The sequence below is a fragment of the Halichoeres trimaculatus genome, unplaced genomic scaffold, assembly GCF_033239565.1.
Source record: "Halichoeres trimaculatus isolate MK-OKI-2021-1 unplaced genomic scaffold, fHalTri1.1 fHalTri1_scaffold_8, whole genome shotgun sequence".
NCBI classification, from domain to species: domain Eukaryota; kingdom Metazoa; phylum Chordata; class Actinopteri; order Labriformes; family Labridae; genus Halichoeres; species Halichoeres trimaculatus.
The window spans coordinates 9,335,540-9,362,439 of NW_027437186.1; the positions used below are offsets into that span (position 1 = coordinate 9,335,540).

The window sequence follows — 26,900 nt, forward strand, 5'->3', positions numbered from 1 at the left end:
ATACAGTATTAAAGAAAATAAATCTTAGTATAAAGGAAATGAAATTGCTGCTTTTTGATTTTGGAATGTAATCTGAAAAAAAGTGCTGTCCTGCATTTTCACATTCACATGTGGCAGGTTAAATCTTACTGATGCTCAGTGAAGTAGTTCACTTCTTATGCCCTATATTTTTTATTCATCATAATCACTGTTCTCATCTTTCTTGGATGACAGATTTTTCTTAAGGAAAATCAATTCATCAACGTGCTCATGTTTGAGCAGACTGCGTTTTGTGGAAACGATATCTCCCGCAGTGCTGAAAACCCTTTCAGATGCCACACTGGTGGCAGGTATACACAGATATCTTTTAGCCAGAGATGACAGAAGTGGCAAGTCCTGCTGCTCTTTCCACCACTGTAGTGGGTTTTTTTTCAGGGGCAAAGGATCACGATCTCGGTACCTCTTGATTTCCTCATTGGCCTGGTCTCTTACAGTTCTAGCTTCCACCCTCTCTTTAAAGTCTTCTCCCAACAGCTGGTCCAGTGCTGACATCTTCTTCTTTTTACAAGGAGGTTTATCATCTGAAATAGAAAACAATTACCATTTATTACTTGCCATGTTTGCAATAACTGTGGTTTATTTTCAACTGGCTTTACCATTTTATGAATAAATTTTCATCTAATGTTCAGATTTAATGTATGAAGGCACTCTTGTGCACAAATTTAAAAGTTGTATCATTATCACCATCATGATTATTATTTAACTCTTTCTTTACATGCAGATTCTCTCACCATATACATCACATCAACTATTTCTTGATCAAAAGTTGTAAAACACACAAACCTGTAGGCTCATCTTGGGTCTGAGGTGTATCAATGTGGATGCCCAGATTTTCATTTGCAGGTTCAGTCTGACATGGATCATTCTGCACTGGACCTCTCTGAACAGAATCCCTGGTTGCCTAGAAATAAAAATAAAATTACAATTAGTGCACAGTATGGCTAAATGCAGTGTGCATAATCAAAGAAACAGTACCAGTAGTTAGAATAAATGTGGTTACAGCAATGAAGCACAGCAGACTGTAACTGATATAATGCATTGTAATTTGTCTTTTGACAGTGTGTTGTTGGATTTACCTCATTATGCAGGGATGTTGCTTCTGCTGATATGCTTCTGAATGTCCTCTCAGCATCATGGTCACTGAGGAAGGGCAGGGACTTGAACCGGGGGTCCAGAGCTGCTGCAGTGCGGAAGAGATCATCCAAGCATGTGTAGCGTTTCTCCAGGTCATTCTTGAACGCCTGCTTCATCTCTCTGTTTAACACAGAGTCTTCATCTGATGGTTCAAAGTTCTTTTTAAGCTTTGCCTTAACAGGTAGAATCACTGACAGTGTGGGTCGCTTGTCTTCAGACATGCTGGTGGTCACAAGTTTGACCGGTGCCATCAGCTTGACAATGTCTTCAATGTCTCAGAAGTCTTTGTCCTTGAGTGTGTTCACCTCTTCTCCTTTTCTGAGATTGTGGATTTCCAAAAGTCTGGGCTCTGCCATCAGCCAGTTAACATCCATGGGGTGGACGTGGAGGTGGTGCCAACCTACAAATATCTTGGTGTACATCTGGACAACAAGTTGGACTGGTCCCTTAATACAGATGCACTCTTTAAGAAGGGGCAGAGCCGTCTCTTTTTCTTAAGGAAGCTCAGATCAATTGATGTCTGTGGAAAGCTGCTGCAGATGTTTTATCAGTCCGTGGTAGCCAGTGCTTTGTTTTATGGTGCAGTCTGCTGGGGAAATAGTTTAAAGCAGAAGGACAAGAGGCGACTGGAAAAACTGGTGAAGAGAGCTAGCTCTGTGGTTGGATCCAGTTTGGACTCACTGGAGGCTGTGGTGGAAAGGTATACACAGAAGAAAGTGGAGGCCATCATCCGTCACTCTGATCACCCACTTCACAACATCATAGTCCAGAGGATCAGCAGCAGGGGACGCCTTACCTCTGTGCGCTGCAGGACCGAGAGGTTCCGAAGATCATTCCTCCCTGCAGCCATCAGAGTGTACAATTCTCTGCTTGGAAGAGTGCCCAAACAACTTGAATTTCCCTCCGGGGATTAATAAAGTATGACTTATCTTATCTTATCTTATCTTATGAGTGCTGCAGAAACAGCAGGGTGTTGCTCCAAAAAGCGTTCAAGCATGTCCTGGGAGCTGTTCCACCTGGTGGACACATCTTGGATGAGTTTATGTGAAGGCAATGCTAGTTGTTTCTGTTTCTCTTGTAGGATTTCTGCTGCCCTCACACTGCAGTGAAAAAAGGCAACCACTTTCCTCACTCTTCCCAGTAACCTTGCTACTGTGTCAAGTTTGAAGGCTTTCTGTGTGGCGAGATTTATAGTGTGTGCAAAGCACATGAGGTGAGGGGTTATCTCTGCTTCCACTCCGGCTAACACCATATTTGTGGCATTATCCGTCACCAGGGCTGGATCTTTATCAAGAAGGCTCCAGTCAACACGCCTGTTTCAGCAGAGCACCAATGTTTTTCCCAGTGTGGGATCCTTTAAATGCCCTGGTTTGTAAGACATGCACATTTAATTTCCAATCAGGAGAGATGTAGTGGACTGTTATCGTTATGTAAGACTCAGTGGAACATGAAGTCGAGGCATCGGTTGTAATGGCAACCCGCTCAGCATGTGCCAATTCTTTCTCAACTTGGTCCTTCACTTGAGCATACAACGCTGGTATGCATGTGTTGGTGATATGTTGCCTCGACGGGATCTTGTACCTGGGCTCCAACGTATGAACCAAGTCCCGAAATCCTTCGCCTTCTGCTATATTGTACATAGGCTCTTAGCAATAAAACGGGTTGTTGATGCCGCTATGTCTTTAGCTCGTGCTGAATTGTGGCCAAGTTGTCCGAAAAAGTTAGAGATAACGTTACCTGTCATTCGCTGCGTAGTAGTTGCATTAGCAGCATGCTCCTGCTGCTTGTTATGGGGCTTGAGAAGTTCGTCATACTCGTCTCTGTGTTTTCTTGTTGCATGCTGGTCAAGATTTGTTGTGCTGCCAGTGTACTTCAAAGCTGCTCTACACAGCTTACAAATGGCGTGGCTTTTGTCGAGTTGTCCTTCCTTCTTGTAGAATCCAAAAACATTCTAAACTTTCGATTTTTGTTTTCCAGTTGTGTTGTAAATCTTTCGTGCTGACTCGCTCTCGCTGCTAACATGTGCATCCATCCTCGTCTGTTATGGTAAGCTACAGAGCATGCACGGAACTCGCTTCGCAGTCAGTCCGCGGTCAGCTCTCACGTTGTTTTAGAGAAACACACTGGCTGTTTTCGAATTCACCTACTACATACTGCTTATGAAGGTAGTATGTAGTAGGCACTGCCTACTACATACTACTTTCATAAGCAGTATGTAGTATGACTGTTCAGTTGGGTTAATTTTTGTAGTATGCTACGCTGGTCTTCAGTTTGAAGAAAACAGAAGTTGGCTACGGCTGACTTTTTTCCCCAAAAAAACTTTATCAAAAATGTACAAAATAAACAAACCACATGTAACTTATCTGCAAATATATTGCCAGAGAGAGCATTTTATATTAACTTTCAGTGGTGGAGATGATGAGGATTTAAAGATAAAAAAGAAATGGCTCTTACATTTTTATTCCTCTGCTACTCCGGTTGTTGTCGCTCCACTCTCTGCCATTTTCACTTCTGATATGGGACCAGGCGCGTTGCATTGTGGGTAACAGTAGGCGAAGCAGACTGGTCCGATGCATACTGTGGATTTTTCCCGATTCAGTACGTCATCCAGGTGTTTTTCTCATACTACAACTCTAACATTTGTTCGCATACTGCATACTGCATACTGCATACTGCATATTGCATACTGCATACTGCATACTGCATACTACATTTTGGTGGAATCAGTAGGCACTGCTAGTATAGTATGCGAATTCACACATGAAAAATATGTTTGTTTTTGAATTTAGTGTTAACACTGATTCTTTAAAAAAACTCACTCATCCGAGGCAAAACAAGAGGCAAGGAAAGAGAAACTATGTGGTTGGGATATAAAAATATTTGCTGACCATGCTTAAAAGGTAAATTTGTGAATCAGGTGTGAGTCACAACACTGTCTATGAAAAACCAAAGTCATACCCTACCACACCAAGCATCAAATAACACCTACTGTTAGGAAACCATGGGTATTAGCAGCCAGCTCTGCAATGTAATACAAAAGAGGAACATATAGGTTTTATACAGATCTTTCTGTACAGACATGAACTCCTAACCTTGTTTCCACAGCGATCCAAGCTGCTGCCACACACACTCACCTGGAATCCCCCACCTCACAGGGGGAAGGAGCTAGAAAAGACATGCCATGGTGATGGCTGGCAGTGGGGAGGGAGCTGGAGCTGCTAGGGGAAACTTTCCAGGTGAGCTCCTCCTCCTGCATCTGCTCCCTCAGCTCTTCCATCCCTGCTCACACTGAAAAGCAGCCCCTCCAGCTCCCTGTAAGAAGCAGAGACATCCAGAGACATGTAGCAGCAACAGCGGAGCGCGTGACCATAGTCTGTCTGCAGTATAAATCTCACTGTTCAGGGTCAAAGACTCCCGCATCCAGCCCTTGCTGATGCAGGAGCAGGTGTTCATCCCTTTCCAACAGGAATTTCCTTTTCAAAGAGTCCAGCGCCTTGATGAACTTGGAGACCACCTGTGAGACATGCAGGTCTTCAGTTCAGTCTTTGGACTGTGAAGTGACTTCTAAACATCTCCTACCAAGTTCTGTTCTCACCTTCTTCTTTTCCCCAGGATTCAATGTCCTGCTCTTTAGGAGGTCTTCGATAGTCTGCAGGAGGTCTTTGATAGTCTGCAGGAGGTCTTTGATAGTCTGCAGCTGTGACAGGACACCAAACCCTCAGACACTCTTCTTTCTGACATCATGGTTCATTTCTTCAGAGAGCCTTAAAAAAGAGTTAATTACCTTCTGCTTCTCTGCTTGACTGAAGAAGAGAAGGGTCAGCTGCTGACCAACCTGAGGGTCTGGGCCTCTCCTATTCCCTGCAGAGCTGAGGAAAGAAGAATTATTTGACAGATCTCACACTGACTGGTCAGATATCATGGCAGAAGCTGAGTAACAGATGAAATGACTGATTTGTAGAGTATATTAATATGTTTGTATGTGTGTGTTCTTTTAGTTTTATTATCATTTTGATTGTAGTAGTTGTTTTTTTGTTGTTATTATTACTATTATCTGCCACTACAAAATTGTATTCCTCAAAGTGTCTGAGCCACTTGACCAAGTTTTGGGGGTTGACAAAGTTAATAATACCTAAAGAAAAGTAATTTTAGAAAACAAAAAATTTTAGTTTACTGCTGAAACCTGTTAAAACACACTGTCCTTGACTCAAAATTAAGATAAGGTAAGATGAACCTTTATTAGTCCCACAGGGGGAAATTCCAAATTTACATATTTAAAAAAAAAAAAAACGTTTGAAAAACCTTGCTAGACATATGCAATATGCATTATCTGTGGACACTTATCAGACTGTGACATACCAGGATGTAAACATTGTTTCATAATTTTCCCTAATCTTACTTTGGTCAAAAAATCAGTTTCTGTTAATAATAATTTATAGGTTCACTCATTTTTTACTGTCCATATTTAATCCATGTTTGGTCTGAATCTCAACCCCAAACCAACTTGTTTGCAGTCAAACCTGGTTAACTGAGGTTGGATAAAGAATACACGTTTAATTACACCACACAGACGCAGATGTCGCTGGTGTATCAGTATAAAGTGTGACCCTGTTAACTGGTGACTCCCGGCCGTTTATCACGGCTGCCATCAGCTGAAAGTCACCAGTTAGCATGGTCGCTATCAACACCGAAACACCAGTTGCGCTGTAACGGTCGAAACTTGACAGAAGTTGTCTCTATTGTGTAGTATTGTTTTTCACAGCTGTCCAGAGAACAACCGTACACTTTGATGCTTCTAACAAGTTGAATTTAGTGTTTAAAAAAACTCTAACTGGTCTGAATGAACGGAGCTAAATGCTGCTTCTGCGCTGGAGATGCGTGCGCGGATCTATTCATATGGCACAACCGTTTCGAAATAAAAGTATCTGCCTGAATAAGCATTTGACTAACGTGTCCTGCTTTACTAGTCAGCATTAGGGCCCAGAAGACACCACTGCGCACATTTAATTCTGGTAATTGGTCAGGTTGCTCTCTAACTTTCACACCCCCACCCCACCCTCACTGGGGCTTCGTCTGTTATTAAGTCTACATACATATGCAATAACATAAGATATATAAACTACATACAGATATATAATCAATACAACAAATGTATCACATTCATACCACTAAGGTATCGGTAGTAAATGGAAAACAGTACCGTTTATGATTGCTTTGATTTCACTGTGTAAGACTGGTATAACTAATGGCATTAGCAACTGTGCTGTCTATTATTTGTACTCCTGAAGCACAAAACGAAAAAAAAAAATCATCACAGACGAATCGAGACGAACTTAACCACGGATATGGCAATGATGCTGTTTCAGTGTATTTTGATTCCATGTCCAAAGCCTATGAGTAAATACGTATCAAATAAAGAAAAAAAACAGTAACATACCTCTTTTCCCTTTTGGCGTCCTTTCTAGTTTGATCAGGTTCTTTTCGCGGGCTTTCCAACAATGTGGAGTTGGCCAATGACAGTGGGCAAAGTGTGGTGATCAGGGGTGGGTCCAGAGAATTTTCTGGTGGGGGGCACAGGGGGTGACGACAATAAATCTGGGGGGCCGCCCAAAAGTAACAAAAATGAAGGCTGCCCACTTCAATATGACATTGCTTATGTCTTTATCTTGCTTTTTTTTGGCCACATTAAATCTGCTAGGTATACTTTTACCAAGTGGCTAACACAAAACACTATGATGTTTGCTGTAGCCTACAGTAAGTCAGAAGTTGGTGCTTTTTTTTGGTGGTGGTGGTGGTGGTGGTGGTGGTGGTGGGGGGGGGGGGGGGGGGGGGGGGGGGGGGGGGGGGGGATAACATTTATTTAATTTTTACTGTGTGTCATCTTCATTTACTATTTACCAATAAAACATATACTAATAATTACCCATCTCATAAAATCCTCAAAGTGTTCCCTATGACACAAAAATTATTCAAACAGACCTTGTGGTTCCAGATATACTCATTTTATCAATTATATGCTGTTTTCAAGCAGAGGAAAAAAGGCTCAGCAAAGAACAGGTTGCTCCATGTAGTAGTTACTCTTAAGAAAAATAATTCCCCACTGACACTCAAATTCTCACAGTGGAATGGACAACAACAATATTCAAAATCACTATTGCTCAGCAAAGAACAGGTTGCTCCATGTTACTCTTTAGAAAAATAATTGCCCACTCGCACTCAAATTTCACTGTGAAATGGAAAACAATAACAATATTCAAATCACTATTGCTCAATAAAGAACAGGTTGCTCCATGTTACTCTTTAGAAAAATAATTCCCCTCCATCTTTATAAGTGGCCTTTTTCCAGTTTGAAAAACCAGTAGCTGAGGTGAACGTTGTCTCTGGAACACAGGGCGGTGAAAAATGCCTACATGCAAAACAAAAAGCACAGTCCTGGCATTGGGAGTATTCCACCCAGGTATAGGTTTTGTGCCACGAAGCCCTGAACGCTCTGGTTCAGCTCCTACCATGTCCATGCTGGGTGTGAGGGAAGGTCTTCAGGACAGGTTGCACAGGACCTGCAGCTCTGGTTTGAGAAATGTCTGGAAATATTAAAAATAAATCCAAAATAAGTCTGTGGAAATTAATATTCATAATCAACACTGAAAATTAAAGACAAAAATATGGCAAATGTTTGAAAAATATATGCAAAGATTCTGAAATTTTTAAATGAGGATTTTATTAAACTTTATAAAAATTGAGTTGGATCATTAAGCAACAACAACTCGAAAGTAACATTTTGATTGTCAAGCCCTTTAAAATATTTAAAGGGAAAACTGCTTTTCAGCAGGAAATTAATACAAAAGAGTAATTCAGACGTTGCTGGTGATAGGTTATTATAATTTGTAATAAATATTCTACCTTGGGGACCTTTCAGCGTAGCAAAGGTCGGATGAACTGGGGAGTTCCTGTTGCTGCTGGAGCTGCTGCAACTGCTGTAGCTGCAGCTGTCATCTGACTCAGCATGGTCAGACTCATCATCTTTGTCAGTCCTCTCTCTTTGTGCATCTGAAAGTATTGATTGACAAAGTCAGCACTTAATGAACTCAATTTTTAATTTATCATACATTATAAAGCGTACATGATTATTTTTAAACAATACATAGCATGAATATATGAACTGTTTAACAACTACACAATTTTAAGTGTGTGCTGGTTTAGTACCAGTACCATGATTAAAAGGAGGTAGCCTATTTAAATTCCTTAATTCACTAAATAACTGTAATTGTGTAGAGAGCACCACACATTACACATTTTAAAGCATTTCCCTAATTCCTGCATTTTCACCTGGAAGTCCATGAGCACTGGTCTGGCCCTGGGAATTTTGGTCAATGTTAGCTTGGCTGCATTCACCCTGATTCTCACACTCCTCCTGGTCACTCTCCCTAGTTTTCTTCTTAGTGAAGTAGCTGGAGATATCTCCCTGCCTCCGTTTCATACTATAGTCTACATTCATTGAAAAACATGTCCACAAACACAACGGAAAGCACCATGTTATTTGTACCGTCACATCACACTGGCAACATGATACTCTGTTGTTGACTATTAGCAAAACACTAACGACACTAACGCTACTGAAACAGTGGAGAGATGTCTAGCCTACATTTATCCAGATGGAGAGCTAACTAAAGTAAAACACAGTGAATAATTGCTGTGAATGCAGTAATGCATTCACAGCATATGTTCTTCTGTGTCAAAAAAATTTATTCTTCTTCTTCCTCCCGCTTTTTTGGACCGCTAAAACTTCTACAAACTTCAACCGATTTTCACCGTTCAAACTTCAAAACGTGTGTTTCAGTGGGGACAAGGGGGCTATGACTCTTCAGAAACTTTTAACAAATACTTCCGAGATATTCAACGTTTTACGAGATTTCGGTCCCATAGAGATGAATGCGGAATTTTCAAAATTTCCTCCCTTCAGGACATTTTTTCAGCCTGCTTCAAACCCTCCTCATTCAGTCATACATTCAGCTACAAACTCCATTCAAACTTCAAAATATTCAGCTATCTTTTGGCTTCATTCAGTGGGTTTCAAATGTTTCCTAGCATTCATAGTTACTTCACAATGACCCTTCAAAGGTCATGATGATTTTCAACTCTCTGAGCCATTTAACATTGGTGTGTATTGGACGGAATGTTTCAGCTTAGACTGGGAGATTCAAACGACAGAGTGGGGAGAGGGGGAAACAAGACCTGGGAAACTTCTGGGTAAACTGCTCTCTTGGCCACATTTTTTGAGCTATCAACACAAATAAGCCCTCAAAATGTAGGGAGGCTTGTCCTGCTTCTGACAAAGTGGTTTTTAAAGCAAAAGGATGGAGCACTTTTTCACAAAATGGCCAACTGTCGGGCAAAGTCAGCTCTGGCACCCATGTACCCCAATGTTAATTCCTGAGGGGTTTTCTCAGGGATCAGTCAAATTTCCCTCATCTATCTATCGCTGTCATGGGCGTATTTCTGCATCTTCAGACATGAATTTTACGTGGATACCTTCCTCAGGGTCTCAGGAATCCTACGGTGTGATCATTTTTCTGATCGGCCCTATGGTTTAGTCACAGTTTTAGGCAGTTTGACACCCTGATTTCAGTGGAAATGTGTTGGGAATCAACAGACTCCACCAGCCTTCTGATGGCAGTTGGTAAACAATGATCACCATGGCAACATCTGGCTTCAGATGAGCCTCAGCTGACAGGCTTACATGATTAAAAACTCACTCACAGGACACACAGAATTTCATTTTAACAGCTTTTCAGAGATGAGACTTGCATTTTCCCTCAGTCGGGTCATTTCTTCCATAAATGTTCTTTAAAACTTAATTCATTGTTTCAAATTTTGAAAAGATGCAGCCATTTCAACTTTAAATTCATTTATCCATTTAATTGATTCATCCATTAATTTCCTTTCATCCAAGAGTTCATAGCAGGTTAATTTAGCATTTGGCATTAGCAGTTGAGTGCCAGCTTGTCATGACTTAATTTAAATATTTTTAGACATAACTTCAGTCATTCATGTTCAGTATTCTGCATTAGCAGTTGAGCACAAGCTTTTCAAGACTTAATTTAAATATTTTTAGAAATAACTTCAGTCATTCATTTTCAGTATTCTGCTTAAGCAGTTCAGCACTAGCTTTTTACGACTTCATTCAGCCATTTTCAGACATACCCACAGTCATTCATGTTTAGCATTCTGCTTTAGCTGTTGAGCAAAAGCATTTCAAGACTTAATTCAAATGATTTAAGACATAACTTTAGTCATTCTTGTTCAGAATCCTGCTTTAGCAGTTCAGCGCAAGCATTTTAAGACTTCATTCAGCCATTTTCAGACAAACCTTCAGTCATTCATGTTCAGCATTCTGCATTAGCAGTTGAGCGCAAGCTTTTCAAGACTTATTCAACCATTTTCAGACATATCTTCAGTCATTCAGGTTCAGCTTTTGTTGCATTAGCAGCTCAGCGCAATCTGCTTCAGCGTTCTGCATTCACAGCGCAATTTCTTCAGAAATTGCTTTTCTAGTTTAACATGCAAATTCAACCAAATTAGGCCCAAGTGGAACAGAAGTTGGCAAAACATTGTTTAAGAACCTGTAGTGTTCTGTTCTTACCTTAGCTCGGTGCACCTTTCAACATCACGTCGAAGAAAAGTTCGTCACTGATGAAGTTATACGAGTTCATGCGCGGAGCCGAGGAGTCACTTCCTTCTTTTTCCAAAATAAAAGCCTTCATGAGTTTTTAACATGGTCTAATCAAACAAGGTTTCAACTTTGCTTCCGTTTTATCATGCAGCATCGGTAACTTTACGCAATGCAATGATTGACATTATGATGAGTCAATGGTCGTTGGGGGGCACACAGGGTGGCCAATCAGACTGCAGGGGGGGGGCGGGTGCCTCCCCCCCGTGCCACCATGGAAGCCCCGCCTCTGGAAGAAGAGGAAGAAGAAGAAGAAGAAGGCAAAAGTGAAAAACAGTGAATCCAGAAGTTTCTGTCCGGTTGACCGAGGGCTCCTCAAACTTCGCTACACAAACCCACTGAAAACGGAAAACTGTCTGGGTCTATCTAGCCCTGGTGAGTCTGAGGGTAAGAGCAGAGCATTGCTTTTAAATGAGTTAACAAGAGAAATTATTATTACTACAGATAAAGAGCAGACCGGCTCGGCTTCCTGCAGTTTGTTAAGTTTACTCAACTCAACTCAACTCAACTCAACTTTATTTATAAAGCACTTTAAAACAACCTCAGTTGAAACAGAGTGCTGTACATAAAAGTAGTGCAGACATAAATGAGTAAAAAAATAAATAAATCATTAAAACAAAGGTGTACATAGTAAAATAAATTGTAATACGCTACAGTCAGATTTTAATGTTCAAGACCAGGGGAGTATTCCACGAAGCTGGCTAAATTTGGCCAGGCTATCGACCGCGTCGAAGTAAGTTTTAGGTTGGATATTTGTTGGATATTGGACAGAGATTCACTGCCGACCGAGTGGTGCCTTCCCACTCTTTATATCCAGGAATAGCAGCAGAAATGTGGTTAAGTTTACTCAGCACCTCGCTGTTATCATGCGATTTTGAAATTAAGGGGCCGTCAATAAATTACCAAGTAAAATCCACAATAAGGCAGATTTTTTTCAATAGCTTCCATGTCAAGTGAGCAATTATCCTGAAATCAGTCTTGAAAAATTGAGATGTATTGAAGCAAAAAAGACACATCCCTTTTTTATTTGTAATTGGTCCTGCAAAAAATGTTCTGTTAACTTTAAAAGTTAAAATTGGACTCTTTTCTTCAAGAGCTTCCATGTCAAGTGACCAATTATCCTGAAACCAATCTCTAAGAATTCAAATATATTGAAGCAACATGACACACCTCTTTTTATTTGTAATTGGTCCTGCAAAAAATATCTGTTGAATTTTTATGCGAAAATTGGACTCTTTTCTTCAATAGCGTCCATGTCAAGTGACCAAGTATCCTGAAACCACTCTTGAAAAATTGAGGTGTTTTGAAGCAACAAGACACACCCCTTTTGATTTGGTATTTGGTCCTGCAAAAAAATTCTTTTGAATTTTTTAGCTAAAATTGGACTCTTTTCTTCAATGCGTTTCCACCAAGCAGTCCGGGTCGGTTCGTCTTGGTACAGTGCGCTTTTAGCGGTGTTTCCACTGACACATCCCGGGACGGATCCCTAAAAACCGAGACGAGCCGTCCCACTTTTTTGGGACCCTTTTATATGGGTGCCAGACTGAACCAATCCGCTCTCGGGAGGTGGAGCAACACACTGCATTTGGTTGATTGGTCAAAAGAATCGTCACTTACCCCGACAGTGGCTGCATTTCTCCTGGCGGCACACAGACTTCTCTGAAACGAAGCTTGATTGCACTTTGTAACAGAGAGTTTCATGAATATCACAGAGAGGACGAAATGCTGGATGTCTTCCATCCGTGCTCTTTGTTTACGCGCGCCGCGCTATTGTTTACCAGCTGCGGCTTCCGGCATCCGGCTTACTGTGGAAATGCAAACGGGATCAGACTTAACTGTCCCAAACCGTCCCAAACCGTATTCAACCGACCCGGACTGCTTGGTGGAAACGCAGCTTTATTCAAGCCAGGCTGATCCAAGCTGCGGCTAAGCGCGCGTCCGCAGTAGATAAAAAGCCCTGACGTGTCGATTGTCGAAATGACAACATCATGTCAAAACCAAGAGTGGAGACGCTTCCTTCAGCGGAGAAAAACTCCTCATGGAGTCGTATGATGACTACAAGGTGAAAATCACATAAAAGGGTAACACAGGGTGCGTCTCAAAGCTCCAAAGTTCCATCCTTCCTTCCTCCACTTGCGTCGTTCACTTGCGTCTTAGTCCCTCCCACCAGAGATGCATGGGAGAGACATGAGGAAATGAAGGCTCAATCCCAAACCACACCCTACACACTACCCCTTCGCTACCGAGTGTCACTTCAAATGAAGTCACACTCCCGGCTGTGGGGGGCACTTTAATTGAAGGTTTCATGTAAAGTCTGAGCTGCTGCAGCGTCCTATCAGAGAGTGGTATTCCATATGGGGGCGTGTCTGTCAGTGAAAAGACTTCCGCAAAGCCGGCTCTCGTGTCTCATAGCTCCTCCGATCAGTCTTCTCCATCCTCTCTCCTCTCTCCTCTGAGCGCAATTATCGCTTTGGGACAGTCTTCAAAATGGCGACTGGGAAAGTACTTCCGATGTTATGGAGGAGATAGGACGGAGGAAGCACGAAGTTAACGCATTGAGAGGCACCCACGGTGGCAGTTAATAAAGCCAGAGATACTGCTGGTTCAAGAATATCATGCTTATGTGTCAAATATATGGAGTAGTGAGAATGCCAAATGCCAAAAAATAAATCTGTAAAAGAAGAAAATAAATTAATAAATTATATAAAAATCTATAAAAAAAATAAAAGAATAAATGAATTAATAAATTATAGAAGAATCTATGAAATAAAAATAAATCTATAAAAGAAGTATAAGAATCTATGAAAAAATAAATAAAAAATGAATTAATAAATAAAATATATAAGAATCTATGAAAAAATAAATAAAAAATGAATTAATCAATAAATTATATAAGAATCCACAAAAATAAAAGGTTAATAAAAAGAGAAACATAAAGAAAAATAAAAAAATTAAATAGAAAGGGCTTAACAAATAAATAAATAAGTAAATGAATAACGAAAGAAAGAATGAAAGAAAGCAGCTTTGTGAAGTGATATTTATCAAAGAATAAAGCCTTAAAATAAAAGACTTATTAAAGTATGAATATAAAGACAAATAAATAAAAGTCTTTAAATCACATTGTAATTTCACTTTAAAAGCGAAGGAAATATGCGCAGAAAAATATGCGCAGTAGGAATGTTGTCGTATGCATGCGCAGAAGGAAACCTATCGAGGAAGAAGGATGGCGGCTGAAAACTTTACAGGAGAACTTTTAAGATCAGCTGAAATTACAGAACACAACGATTACGACAGAGAGTATGTATTGGGAACGGTAGAGGACAATGGAAAGTGTTGGTGTTATGTGTGAATTGACCAACACGGACTTCAATGAGATTGTGTGGACAAATCTTGAGAACGTAACTAAAACATTATTTATGTAGCTTCGATTCTTCCGCCCAGCTAGATCAGGCCTTGTGTTAAAATGTTGTCATGTGTTATGTCTGGGGTATCGAGGAAGAAGGACAAACATGGTAAGATATGCTTTGTTTACATTCTCAAGATTTTGCCCCAAGCTCATCGAAGTCTGTGGGGGTCAAAGCACACATACCAGCACTATATATATATATATATATATATATATATACTTCATGTGGCGATGTTTCATCAAACACTGACTAAAACAGTAGAAAAAGACATGTATAGATGAGACGTAATTTTTTTAATACAGATGATTCAGCTGTCAGATGAGATGTGTCAGTGATACAGTGCCCTATATTTAAATAAGGGGGAAGACACAAAGTTATCTCACCATGTGGAATCACCTTAACATTATCATCATGATCAGAACGGACCGTTAATAAAAGGAAGGTATTAATGTTGAAATTGTGGCTGTTGTCACCTTTTATATCATAAGACTTTTTGTGTCTTTATTCTGTTATATGTTGACTGTACTTTGAGCGTGACAGAAGAAATTAAATCAGATATTTTCAAATAGTAACCACTAGTGGGATCAAACCCACGTCGAAAGTAAATCACAGATAATTGTAGCGTGAATCGGTGTCAAAGAATGACTAGTTAATTATTAACAGCAGAATGCCAGCATTCCACCGGAGCGAAAGTATAACTTTCAAAAGACATTTAAACTTACAATATGCGAGTTTAAATTTAAGTCGGGGCACCACCCAGTTTTGGAGAAAACAGGGAAACTCTAGAAAGGTTTACTGTAAGAATTTGTGATTTAATTATTCATAGAATTATTAATTATCAGGTCTCAATATCAAAAGGCCGCTACATCAAACGTGAATTCTTTTGAACGGTGTACAGAGGCCGTTAATTTCAACCACACAAAGACAGAAAGCAATTTCTTTATATATGAAAAGTTTATTTACTAACTAAAAAGAGGAAAATGTGCATGAATGAATGAACAGGTGAAAGATATAAAAGGATAAATGCAATGAGGAATAGAAAGTGAAACTGATCATAAAAACCGGAATAAATGGAATAAAAATGACATAAACCAACCCACATAAATCTAACTAACCCACCCAAGATCTCTGGGGCATTGACCACGATATACCAGTAAATGCAAGATTGTCTTACACAAGTCCTGAGGCCAATGGTGAGAGTGAAGGGGGCGACAGAGGTGGCTGGGTCCCGCTGCAGATGTCTGCAGATGTCCGTTGAGGGGTGATGGAGAGGCTAGAGGCCTGCTGCAGGTCATCTGAGCGTCACGGAGGTGATGTCCGATGAGTTGAGTCCGTAGAGTCGATTCTCACAGCGGCAGTAGCGGCTGGAACAACGGCGATGATGCCGGGCGTCGGGTTGAAACTTTGGCAGAGTTCCAAAGTTGAATCACCGCAGGGAAAGCAGTGAGCAGCGCTCGTCTCCTGACGTCAGCGCATGAGGGGGAATCCCCGTCGATCAGCTGGGTGTCTCAGGGAGAGACCCAGGCACCGATAGATGACTGGATGCAGTCGGGCTGAGGTGACTTGCGTCTCCGCCTGTATAGTCTGGAGCCGGTGATGAGCTTAGAGTTGGCATGTGCGTTGCCAGTTGAGGAGTAGAAGGAAGAGAAGAAGAGCCTTCTGGATGAAGGAAGGAGGAAGAGCCAGAGCCTTCGTGGAGAAGGGTGAAGAGAAAAGAGCAAGAGCCTTCATGTAGAAGGATAAAAGGAGAGAGCCTAGCCTCCTGGAGGGAGGGTAGAAGAAAGAGCCAGAGTTCTTGTCCTGGTGTGGAGTTTTACTCAGCTTTTCCCGCCGAGTCAGTGAGGTCACTTTAGGCTGACGCCCCTTCACATCTCATCTTTCTGCACGTGGATCAGATTGTCCCAGAGATCACTAACTAACTATAACTTTGAGCTGTAAAGAGATTCCTACATGTAATAGTCAAAATCACATTTCTTATGATTTAAGCTTCACATCAAGACTAAACATGATAGGTTTTCTTCTTTAAGAACCCAATAAAATAAAAATCAAGATGTTACAATGGAAAGACAGCAGTTTTTACACACACATTATCAATGATTCTCATTACACAGTACATGTTTGCAAAGGTGAAGATGTACATGTAAGTCTTGGTGTAAAAACATCATTTTTGTGCTGTTCTCAACTGTGTGAATCAAAGAGTCTTTGTCTTTGAGGAGAAGGTGGGGAGCAGATCTTCTCCTGGCATTCCTTCTCTCCTGTTCCCAGAGAGAAAGGTCAAGGGTCACAAGATACTAGGTGGAGGCTGAGAGGTCTCTCCAGCCTCTCCCTGAAAGAAGGATGTCTGTGCAGTTTCACATGTCCGCCAGGTGTCAACGAAAAGTCTTCGAATTTACAGCGATGTCTTAATGTTTTATAGTCTTGCAAACATCAGAGGAAGGGATGAGGCAGACTTGGGGAGAAAACCACTTTAGCGCAGAGGTCTGTTTTTTCCAAACTTGCTTTATTACCTCTCCTTCCTTGGGGGGGTTAAAGTTGGAGACTAGGTCAGAGCTGCGAAACCAGGTCCCAGCCTGACTTACGTTACATAATTGTGCATCTGTGACCAACACTCTAACCACTCAGCCACCAACTTTCCTGCATTAGAGACAGACAGTCTAGTATCTGACATGTCTTGATTCACGGTTATTCCAGTCTAGTACAACTAGGGCGGTACACCTGTCAAAGGATCACGCAGGTGTCCTTAGGTGAGCTCAGGGAGGACGGAAACCTCCCGTAGAGCTGAAGGGCAAAAGCTCGCTTGATCTTGATTTTCAGTATGAATACGGACAGTGAAAGCTGAGCCTCATGATCCTTCTGACTTTTTGGGTTTTAAGCTGGAGGTGTCAGAAAAGTTACCAAAAGGTCTCAGTTTATGTTTCTGAACAAGAACATCATCTATTACAGTTATAGATTCATTTAATGTGACACATGCAGTTCACAAGACGTCTTATAGAAGCCGGTCTGACCTTCTCTGAGACGCAGCTAAGGTAAGCCTGACCGTTAGCCTGCCCAGGACCAGGCTTGTCGCGCTTGCTAATTTACTATGGTTACCAAGCCACGCTAGCCCTAAGCCTCGTTTGTGGAACCCAACTCTTGCTAAAGTTAGCGAGGCTAACGCAAATAAGCTAGGCTTTGAGCTTAGCCAGCTTTGTGGAATACCCCACAGATCTGTTAAACAAGAGAAGCAGGCATCAAGCGAAAGTCCCTGCTTACCAAAAAAGTTTCATTTTTAATTCTGAAATGGACACTGTGAGTATACTTCCGTATTGATACGGAGGTATATTTACACACACACACACACACACACACACACACACACACACACACACACACACACACACACACACACACACACACACACACACACACACACACACACACACAACCAGAAAGTATAATTACACACACACACACAAAAAAACACACATAGAAACAAATTTACACAAACACACACACACACACACACACCCACACGCAGAAGTATATTTATACAAATACAGGCATAGAAGTTTATTTGCATTCACACACACACACACGCACACCCAAAAACATACACATGGAAGTATATTTTCACAAACACACACACTGAAGTATATTAACATTCAGACACTCGCACACACACATGGAGGTACATTTACAAACACACACACACACACACACTCACACACACACACACACACACACACACACACACACACACACACACACACACACACACACACATAAACGAACACAGAAGTATATTTACACACACACACACACACACACACAGTGGTGGAATAATAATCCTCAAGGGGGTCGAATATTTTGTTCTCAGGTTTTTAAGGGAACTTAAAAACTGTGGATGCTACGCTGAGTTAGACATGGAAATATGAGACGTGCCCATCAAGGTTCAGGTCCAGGACTGGTTCTCAGGTACTGATCTTGGATCTTGGATCAAATTCCTGATGTTTGGACACCCCTGCCAAACAGTCAGTTGGTCCAGCAGATTTGGGGTAGTTGTCACTATGGTGAATGGATCAGAGGTAAATGAATTCTTCCAGAGTATGGACATGATATTAACTGTTTTTTTTGTTCTCCAGATCACTGAAGCCCGGTCTGTGTGCAGAGCAGACAGAGGCAGGGAAACATGGCGTGTACATCACAGTCTGCCCTGGAATATGTCACGTCTGCCAGACCCTACCTTATGACACACTTAAGGGACCTCTCAGTGATTGTCGAGAATCTGCAACAGGAAAAAGTGTTTCATGGTGATGAGGTCAGTACGATACAGGCAGAAAGAAATGAGTTTGAAAAAGCAAGAAAAATACTGGACTCAGTCACAAAGAAAGGGGAAGAAGCCTGCTACAAGTTCCTCAGGGTTATTGACAGGACATGGAAGAGGACTTCAGGAAGGGGATCTGCTCATTCTGAGACAACGACTGAAGCTTCCTCTGAGACTGAAAAGTTTAACCTGTCCTACTGGATCAGCTGCTTTCCTTTCAGAGAAGATGCTGAAAACTATGAAGGCCTCTCAGCAGGTAATTTGAAGCAGCATTTGGTTGATATTGATCGGTGTATTTACTTTATGTGATGCACCTTCATGTGTCTGTGTACAAATCAAGTGTAGGCTCACTTCATTTGTCGTTGATTCTCTCACTGCTTAAATATTTCTTTCAGGTCCGAGATCATGCCAAAAGTACCAGGCAAAGCTGAAAACGCAAGCGCGAGAAAAGTCTTCTGAATTTTGGACGAGGAACAAAAAACTGCTTGATGAAAGCTACAGCCCTGATCTGTGCTACAGTCCACTGGTATTAGTCACACAAGGACGTGAATTTGCATCAAAAATAAAGAAACTTAAGAGCAAAAAAAGCAAGATGAGTCGCCCTAAAAAGCTCAAGACGTACATCCCTGTGGACAAACCCAACACATCTCCCCATGAGCTGCTGAAAACAAACCAAAACATACTCCTGGTTGGTAAACCTGGAATTGGAAAGACAGCACTATGTCATGAAATGTTCAAACTCTGGGCAGAAAATGAGATCAAGGAGCTAGATTACATGTTTTACTTTGACATGAGACAAACATCTGACTTCACAGAGAGGATGAGCTTGGAGGAACTCCTTTTCCGTGTGTGCACTGAGCCCGATGAGGGTAAAGAGGAGGTCGTAGCGGACATAAAGAAGTTCTCTGATAACGTCACAATGGTTTTTGATGGAATCACAGATCTCTCCTCTTCACTGGTGAAAAGCGTGGTGGAGAGGGACCTGCTCCCCAACGCCAAAGTCATCGTAACCTGCAGACCAGACGATGAAGACGACTTCTTTTCTGGAGACTTCCTCAGAGTGGAGGTGAAAGGCTTCAGTGAGCAGACCATCAGGAACTACTTCTCAGTAATTCTTGGCGAGGACCACAAGAAGGTTTTGTGTCACTTGGAGTTGTTCACTCTTTGCCATGTCCCGATGTACGCTCTGATGGTGGCTGCCTGTTTTCTATCCAAGACACCAGAAGACTCGCCACAGCCGTGCAGCATGACAGAAATATACATCAATATCGTCCGCTTTTGCCTTCAGAGGAGCAGCAACAAAACCACCAGGTTCCTCAATTCCTTCATCCAGGAGAAGAAAGACAAAATCCTTTCTCTGGCTGAGCTTGCTTTTCATGCAACCAAGAGAAAAAGTGTGAACTTAACAGACCTTCCCTGTGAAGACAGCTGTGTGCTCTGCTTCCTGAAACCACTTGTTGTCAAAGTGACTCCCACTGAAACAAGAACAACATATGCGTTTCTCCACTACACAGTGCAGGAGTTTTTTGCAGCTCTGTGGCTCCTGAAGAATCCAGATCAGATCAATGGTGTTTTTCAGCAATGCCTCACAGAGGAGGGGAAACACATGAAACACCTGATCCCTTTCATGTGTGGACTGTTAACTGAGAAGAGCCGTGGTTTGTTGGAGCACCTGGTTCCAGCTCAGGAGTCGAAAAGTACATCTAGCTGGATCTTCAAAGAGATGATAAGCACATTTTGTCCTGATGTGGACCTGCTGTTCTTTTGCCAGTGCTTGTATGAGTCACAGTGTCCTGCTGCATGTGTGGACTTCCTGGAAACACTTGACTACCATCTTGATCTCAGTGCTGAGAGTCTTGATTCCTATCTTTGCTGTGCTGTGGCCAATGTGGTCACAATGTCGAAGGAGAGGAAGGTTCGGCTGAACCTTGAGGACGTGTCTGTGTCAGAACAAGGAATCACAATACTGATTGGATGTCTTGATAATGTCTTATGGTACGTCTTAAAGGTGTCACAGTGCTGCTCAAATTACAACGTACAGGGATAAAATGAGCCCACGATCATAACCAGGATCAGTTTTTGTAAAAATTGGATAAAAAGTATTATCCTTTGTAGTTAAACAGCCTTGTTTCTCTTCTCTGCTCCTTTATAATATGGGAATGGGCTCTGTTTCTCCTTTGAATTACAGGTGTGACCCTCTGCCACAACAGATGTGGAGGATTGTCTTTCTCAGTGAAGGACAGTTCAATGACGCCAGCCTGCTCAGCTATGATGGGTACCAGTTGAACCTCCCTCTTCAGGGTAGAAGAGAGCTGTTTGAAAGGGCAGCAAAAATCTTACAGAAGAATCCAATGAAGGTGAACGTTTGCCTTCACTGGGACAGCAGAGCAACTACTGTCTGCCCGAGTCTGAGCGAGTTCCTCCTCAAAGCTCTGCCCTGCATCAGGTCACTCAGGTGAGCAGCTTCTGGTTGATCTAACATGCAAACTACAGAGAGGGGAGAGGTCTTAATAAGCCCCCTCTACCCCAAACAAAGGTGTGAGTCAATAAATAACCCAACTCACTGAGCAGAGAGAAAACACAGCCTCTTTCCAAATGATTACCTGGAAATCTTTTCTCTTTAGATTTGATTGATTATCTGAAGCTGAACCAAATCTATTTTTATTTCAGACTATTATTCAAGGAGGCATGTGTAATTTGAATAGTTGTACAGCTCATGTAATGCATTCATTGATATATTATTTTTAATCTTTAAACTTCAGGATGAGCAATACAGGTCCAGGACTGCAGGACAAGGAGGAAAGGGACAGGAAACTGAAGGAGACAAGAAACAAGCTGTTCCTGGATTCATGTCTGAAAGCAGCATGCGACAAAGAACAGAGCATTCAAGATGTACTGCAAAGGTTAAGGTCATTGTTTTCAGTTAACAACGAGCAGGAGTTCATCCTCAATTTATATCAACACATGGAGAGTGAAGGCTGTCTAAGTGTTATTCCAAGACTCAGACTCAGAACTCTTTTCAAGTCAACTCCTGAAGACTGGTTCATCAACCTCTCAGAGGGAAAGACCTCCATCCTCCTGGAAGTGCTAAAACTCCAACCAGAGAAGAAACATGTGGAGCTGCGGGGCTGGTCATATGAAGAGAGTGAAGTGAGGACTTTCCTGCAGTGTCTGCCTTATATCTCACAGCTCAGGTAAATGAACAGTTCTTCACACATCAGTGCTCACCTGTTGAGGTGTGCTCATCCATCTCAGTCCTCCTGCTGCTTTATATCCCAGTTTATCAAACTATCTGTGGATGTAGAGCAGAGGACAGAGCTCTGAGGATGGACTCAAGCCAGAAAACCTGTTCTGAAGATCTTAATTTGGTGTCAGAGTCATTTGAGTTTGAGATTGAGGAGAGGAACTGACCTCTGCTCACAAACAGCTATTAGTTAGCTTTTGGTAGAAACACTCCATCTGTGAAACATGTCTCCTTTCCTGCTGTTAACATCACATCCTGACAAACTTTTCATCTTCTTTTTCAGTTTCTCTGACTGGTCTGAAAATAACGTCAAGTTTTGTGGGAGACTGTTCTGTGCAGCAGCAGAGAGAGATCAGCAGACAGGAGAGAAAACACTGGAGCTGTTAGCATCACTGTGCACATATCAAGGGTTCCCTTTACCAAACAATGAAGCAGTCTACCAGTGTGGTTTTCTTCTGGATCTGTACTCCTACATGAAGGTCTATGAGACTGAAACAGGCCTTAGTGTTCTTCCATCTCTACAGTCAGTTTTCAAGTCAACTCCTGCAGTCTGGACCATCAACCTCTTTGAGGGAAAGACCTCCATCCTCCTGGAAGTGCTGAAACTCCAACCAGAGAAGAAACATGTGGAGCTGCGGGGCTGGTCATATGAAGAGAGTGAAGTGAGGACTTTCCTGCAGTGTCTGCCTTATATCTCACAGCTCAGGTAAATGAACAGTTCTTCACACATCACTCTATCACACATCACTCTATCTCAGTCAGCTCACTGTGACATTCAGGGTGAAGGTTGAGGAGAGTTATAATCCAGAGGGCTGGATGAAAGTTTTTTAATCTCAGTTAAAGTTGATCAGGACATTATGTGAAAGTCAAAGTCACATGTAAGTTTTTTCTCATTTCATTTTATAAAAACATTTTTTCTTGTAAAAAGATCACTGACAGGTTAAACATGAAGTCTGGAATCTGTGGGCTCAGATCTGATTGATCAATCAGTTACTGTGTGAAGTTTTCTTTGGCTCCTCCTGCTGCTTCATGAGCTGTATCCCAGTTAATCAAACTATCTGTGGATGTAGAGCAGAGGACAGAGCTCTGAGGATGGACTCAAGCCAGAAAACCTGTGCTAAAGATCTTCATTTGGTGTCACTGATCAGTCCTCTACATTTAATAGACTTGGTTCAGAGTCATTTGAGTTTGAGATTGAGGAGAGGAACTGACCTCTGCTCACAAACAGCTATTTGTTAGCTTTTGGTAGAAACACTCTATCTGTGAAACATGTATCCTTTCCTGCTGTTAACATCACATCCTGACAAACTTTTCATCATCTTTTTCAGTATCTTTAAATGGTCTGAAAATGACGTCAAGTTGTGTGGGAGACTGTTCTGTGCAGCAGCAGAGAGAGATCAGCAGACAGGAGAGAAAACACTGGAGCTGTTAGCATCACTGTGCACACATCAAGGGTTCCCTTCACCAAACATTGAAGCAGTCTACCAGTGTGGTTTTCTTCTGTATCTGTTCTCCTACATTAAGGTCTATGAGACTGAAACAGGCCTTAGTGTTCTTCCATCTCTACAGTCAGTTTTCAAGTCAACTCCTGCAGTCTGGACCATCAGCCTATTTGGGGGAAAGACCTCCATCCTCCTGGAAGTGCTGAAAATCCAACCAGAGAAGAAACATGTGGAGCTGCGGTGCTGGTCATATGAAGAGAGTGAAGTGAGGACTTTCCTGCAGTGTCTGCCTTATATCTCACAGCTCAGGTAAATGAACAGTTCTTCACACATCACTCTATCACACATCACTCTATCGCAGTCAGCTCACTGTGACTTTCAAGGTGAAGGTCAAGGAGAGTTATAATCCCGAGGGCTGGATGAAAGTTTGTTAATCTCAGTTAAAGTTGATCAGGACATAGTGTGAAAGTCAAAGTCAAATGTCAGTTTTTCTCATTTCATTTTAAAAACATCTCTTTAATGTTCAGAGATCACTGACAGTTTAAAAGAGCTAGAAAGTACTGATCCTGTTTTCTGATCTTTGAGTTCAATGAGGATGATTTTCAGAGACAGAACGACTCTTAGACAAGAACAAGAAAGAATGAACTAAGGCTGAATCAGGGTCTGAAAAGATCATTCCTTAAAGAGGACTGACAAGATAATAAGTGTTTGTTTAAAACATTAGACCCAACGAAAGAATCAACATTTGTTGATCATCAAACCACAGTTTTTCTCCAGGAGGGAGGGACTGGTTTGATGCAGCTTGGTCATAAAAACAAACCAGCACAATGACACCAAATCAGTTAGACAGAAGAGTTTAAACACTGATTAAGATCAACAACTATAACTGATAAATATATAAGATGATTTAATGTCCTCAGAGTGTAATGAGTAACACTGGACTTTAACATTATTATAATCATGAGGTTTCACTGACAGGTTAAACATGAAGTCTGGTATCTGTGGGCTCAGATCTGATTGATTGATCAGTTAGTGTGTGAAGTTTTCTTTGGCTCCTGCTGCTTCATGAGCTGTATCTCAGTTTATCAAACTATCTGTGGATAAAGAGCAGAGGACAGAGCTCTGAGGATGGACTCAAGCCAGAAAACCTGTTCTGAAGATCTTCATTTGGTGTCAGGGATCAGTCCTCTACATTAAATGGACTTGGTTCAGAGTCATTTGAGTTTAAGTTTGAGGAGAGGAACTGTTCTCAGCTCACAATCAGATATTTGTTAGTCTTGGTAGCACTTTAGATTACAGCCCGCGTCTTACAGTGTAGTTTCCCGTCTCTTTCAGCGTAGTTTCCTCAACTGTAGGGGTAACTTTCACACATGTACCTTGACATTTTGCGGTATTTATGGGGTAGTTACGCTCTCGTCTTACAGTGTAAGTCCTGGAGTCTTACAATGTAGTTTCCTCAACTGTAGGGGTAACTCTCACACATGTACCATGACATTTTGCGGTATCTATCGGGTAGTTACGCTCTCGTCTTACAGTGTAAGTCCTGGAGTCTTACAGTGTAGTTTCCCGTGTCTTACCATGAACTTATCAAAACAGTGTAATTTCCCTGGGCATATGCTTTTGCTGTGCAAACCTTGATGTATCACTTCCTCTTAACAATCAGCATGGATAAAGATTATGTAGACCAATGATAAAGTTAAAAGCTGTAATGTATTGATGAGTATGAGTTTCACATGATAATGAAATGCAGACGTATAAAATATCTTTATTTTTTTACACACACAGAGACCCCACATAGTAATTCTCCTTTAAAGTTACTGATCCATTAAGATCACACTTGTCTTTGCTTACTGGCTAACTATCCAGTATTTTCTGTTATAAATTTCCTACGTTCTTCGTTGTTGTGTTGTAAGCATTCTGTATATAATTTTATTCAGGCAACTTAGTGGGCAGACCGGGGTCCTTAGGATTTTGCGTATTTGCGTTCATGCCTTTATGCGGGCAGCTTGGGGTCCTAAAAGTTGTATAGCCCGAACGGAGATTCCGCGATTGTTTAAAAGCATCTTCAAAGCATCTTGTAAGTTATCACTGATGCATTCTTGAGGAAGTAAGCACTTCAATAGCTTACAAGTTATCTTTAAGGAGTGTTGAGTGGGGAATAAACATTTAGTTTATGTTTGTTTATGTAGCAGGAATTTTGGCTCTTATTTCCCTTACGTTGCATTGCTAATGCTAAATAGCTAGTGGGCGCATCATTTACGTCTGGTAGACACTGTCTTTGATTCACCTTCTGTTATTTATTGTTTCAGATACCATACACTGCCAACCCTGTTGAGATGCACTACTGATAAGTGGCTGTTGGACGTTGATGTCACTAGGCTTTACACCGATCATATCGGCTATATATCGGATCGGCCGATATATGGCATTTTTTGTAATGATAGGGATCGGGCGTCATGTCATAAATCACCTATCAATCAATGACGTCATGGTCGTGTTTAATCTGTCTCATTTACTCCAAACTAGTTTCACAGCATCAACATGTTTATTTGTTTGTATCCGGGAGCAAATGATTAATGATTAAAAAACTGGTAATTTCGTGGATGTATATGAATGTTTTGAGGCAACTTCGTTCTATTTGCACTAGGGCTGCGCATCGATAACCAGTTCTAATTTGGAACCGGGTCCGCAGTTAACCAATTTCTTGGCATTGCTGGTAAAACTCCATTTCGGTTCCCCTATCGATTCCTCCCGGGGTGTGCTAACACAGCAAACGAACGCACCCCACGAGCAATGCACAGTGACGTCGTTCCATGTGCTTTTTGTTGTTGCTGCTAGACCTCTCAGTTGCAGAGATGTCACCGGCTCGCGCTAAACGGTCCAAGGTGTGGCTATATTTCACCAAAAAAGACGATGCGGGAATTAGGCTTGTCGTTCTCGAGACGGTCTTAGTCTCAAGACCACTTTTTCGTGGTCTCGGTCTTGTCACGGCCTCGACAGTCTTTGGTCTCGGTCTTGACTTGGTCTCGGGGTCTCCTGTTCTCGATGGGTCTCGGACTGACATGGTCGGTCTTGGAGGGATTAGAAGCCAACGATATGTCCAGGCATACTGCTGGCTTTGTAGAGCACAACTTAATGTAGTGGCTTTTATTATTTTTACGCGCCCTTTGAGTATTTTGTGACAAACGTCTGCGCTCATCCTGTTTGTGACTGCGGAGAAGCAGACGGGACGGAGATGGGCGATCCACATCAATTTAACTGGAGAGAGAGACAGACTGAGACACGTTGCATGCTTGGGGAGTTGTTTGACTCTTACCTGGGGAATGTAAAGTCCCATTTTGCGTTGTAACTCCCTCTGATACACGAGTTGAACCCTCAATTCAGCGTAAATCTATCTTTTGATGAGCGAAGCAACATAACGTACCTGCAGAGAGATTTGCGCTGACATGCAGGGGTGTGTCCACATATTTTTGAGAATTGATAAGAGAATTGATAAGGAATTGGATCGATAAGCAGGGATTGATAAGGCATTGGAATCGTTAAAACCTTATCAATACACAGCCCTAATTTGCACTAGAGTTACAGTCTGTGACTGTTAATTTAA

The 26,900-nt window shown here is 41.7% G+C and overlaps 2 protein-coding genes across 2 annotated transcripts; one reads left to right on the top strand and one right to left on the bottom strand.

Annotated features, from left to right (window-relative positions):
• Nucleotides 1-4,263: 4,263 nt before the first annotated feature.
• On the bottom strand, nt 4,264-8,650 carry LOC141795257 (uncharacterized). The gene is made up of 8 exons (XM_074676074.1): nt 8,500-8,650; nt 8,074-8,220; nt 7,680-7,754; nt 6,611-6,734; nt 4,958-5,042; nt 4,769-4,870; nt 4,569-4,687; nt 4,264-4,485 (listed from the first exon to the last, which is right to left on the bottom strand). Exons 1-8 carry the CDS (start codon nt 8,648-8,650, stop codon nt 4,392-4,394), a joined length of 897 nt encoding a protein of 298 aa, XP_074532175.1. The 3' UTR covers nt 4,264-4,391.
• A 2,524-nt stretch (nt 8,651-11,174) lies between these two features.
• Nucleotides 11,175-26,171, top strand: LOC141795258 (nucleotide-binding oligomerization domain-containing protein 1-like). The gene is made up of 8 exons (XM_074676075.1): nt 11,175-11,275; nt 18,429-18,866; nt 19,006-20,605; nt 20,799-21,065; nt 21,373-21,804; nt 22,138-22,560; nt 23,183-23,341; nt 26,135-26,171. The coding sequence occupies exons 2-8, from the start codon at nt 18,476-18,478 to the stop codon at nt 26,169-26,171; spliced, it is 3,309 nt and encodes a 1,102-aa protein (XP_074532176.1). The 5' UTR covers nt 11,175-11,275; nt 18,429-18,475.
• The last annotated feature ends 729 nt before the right edge of the window (nt 26,172-26,900 follow it).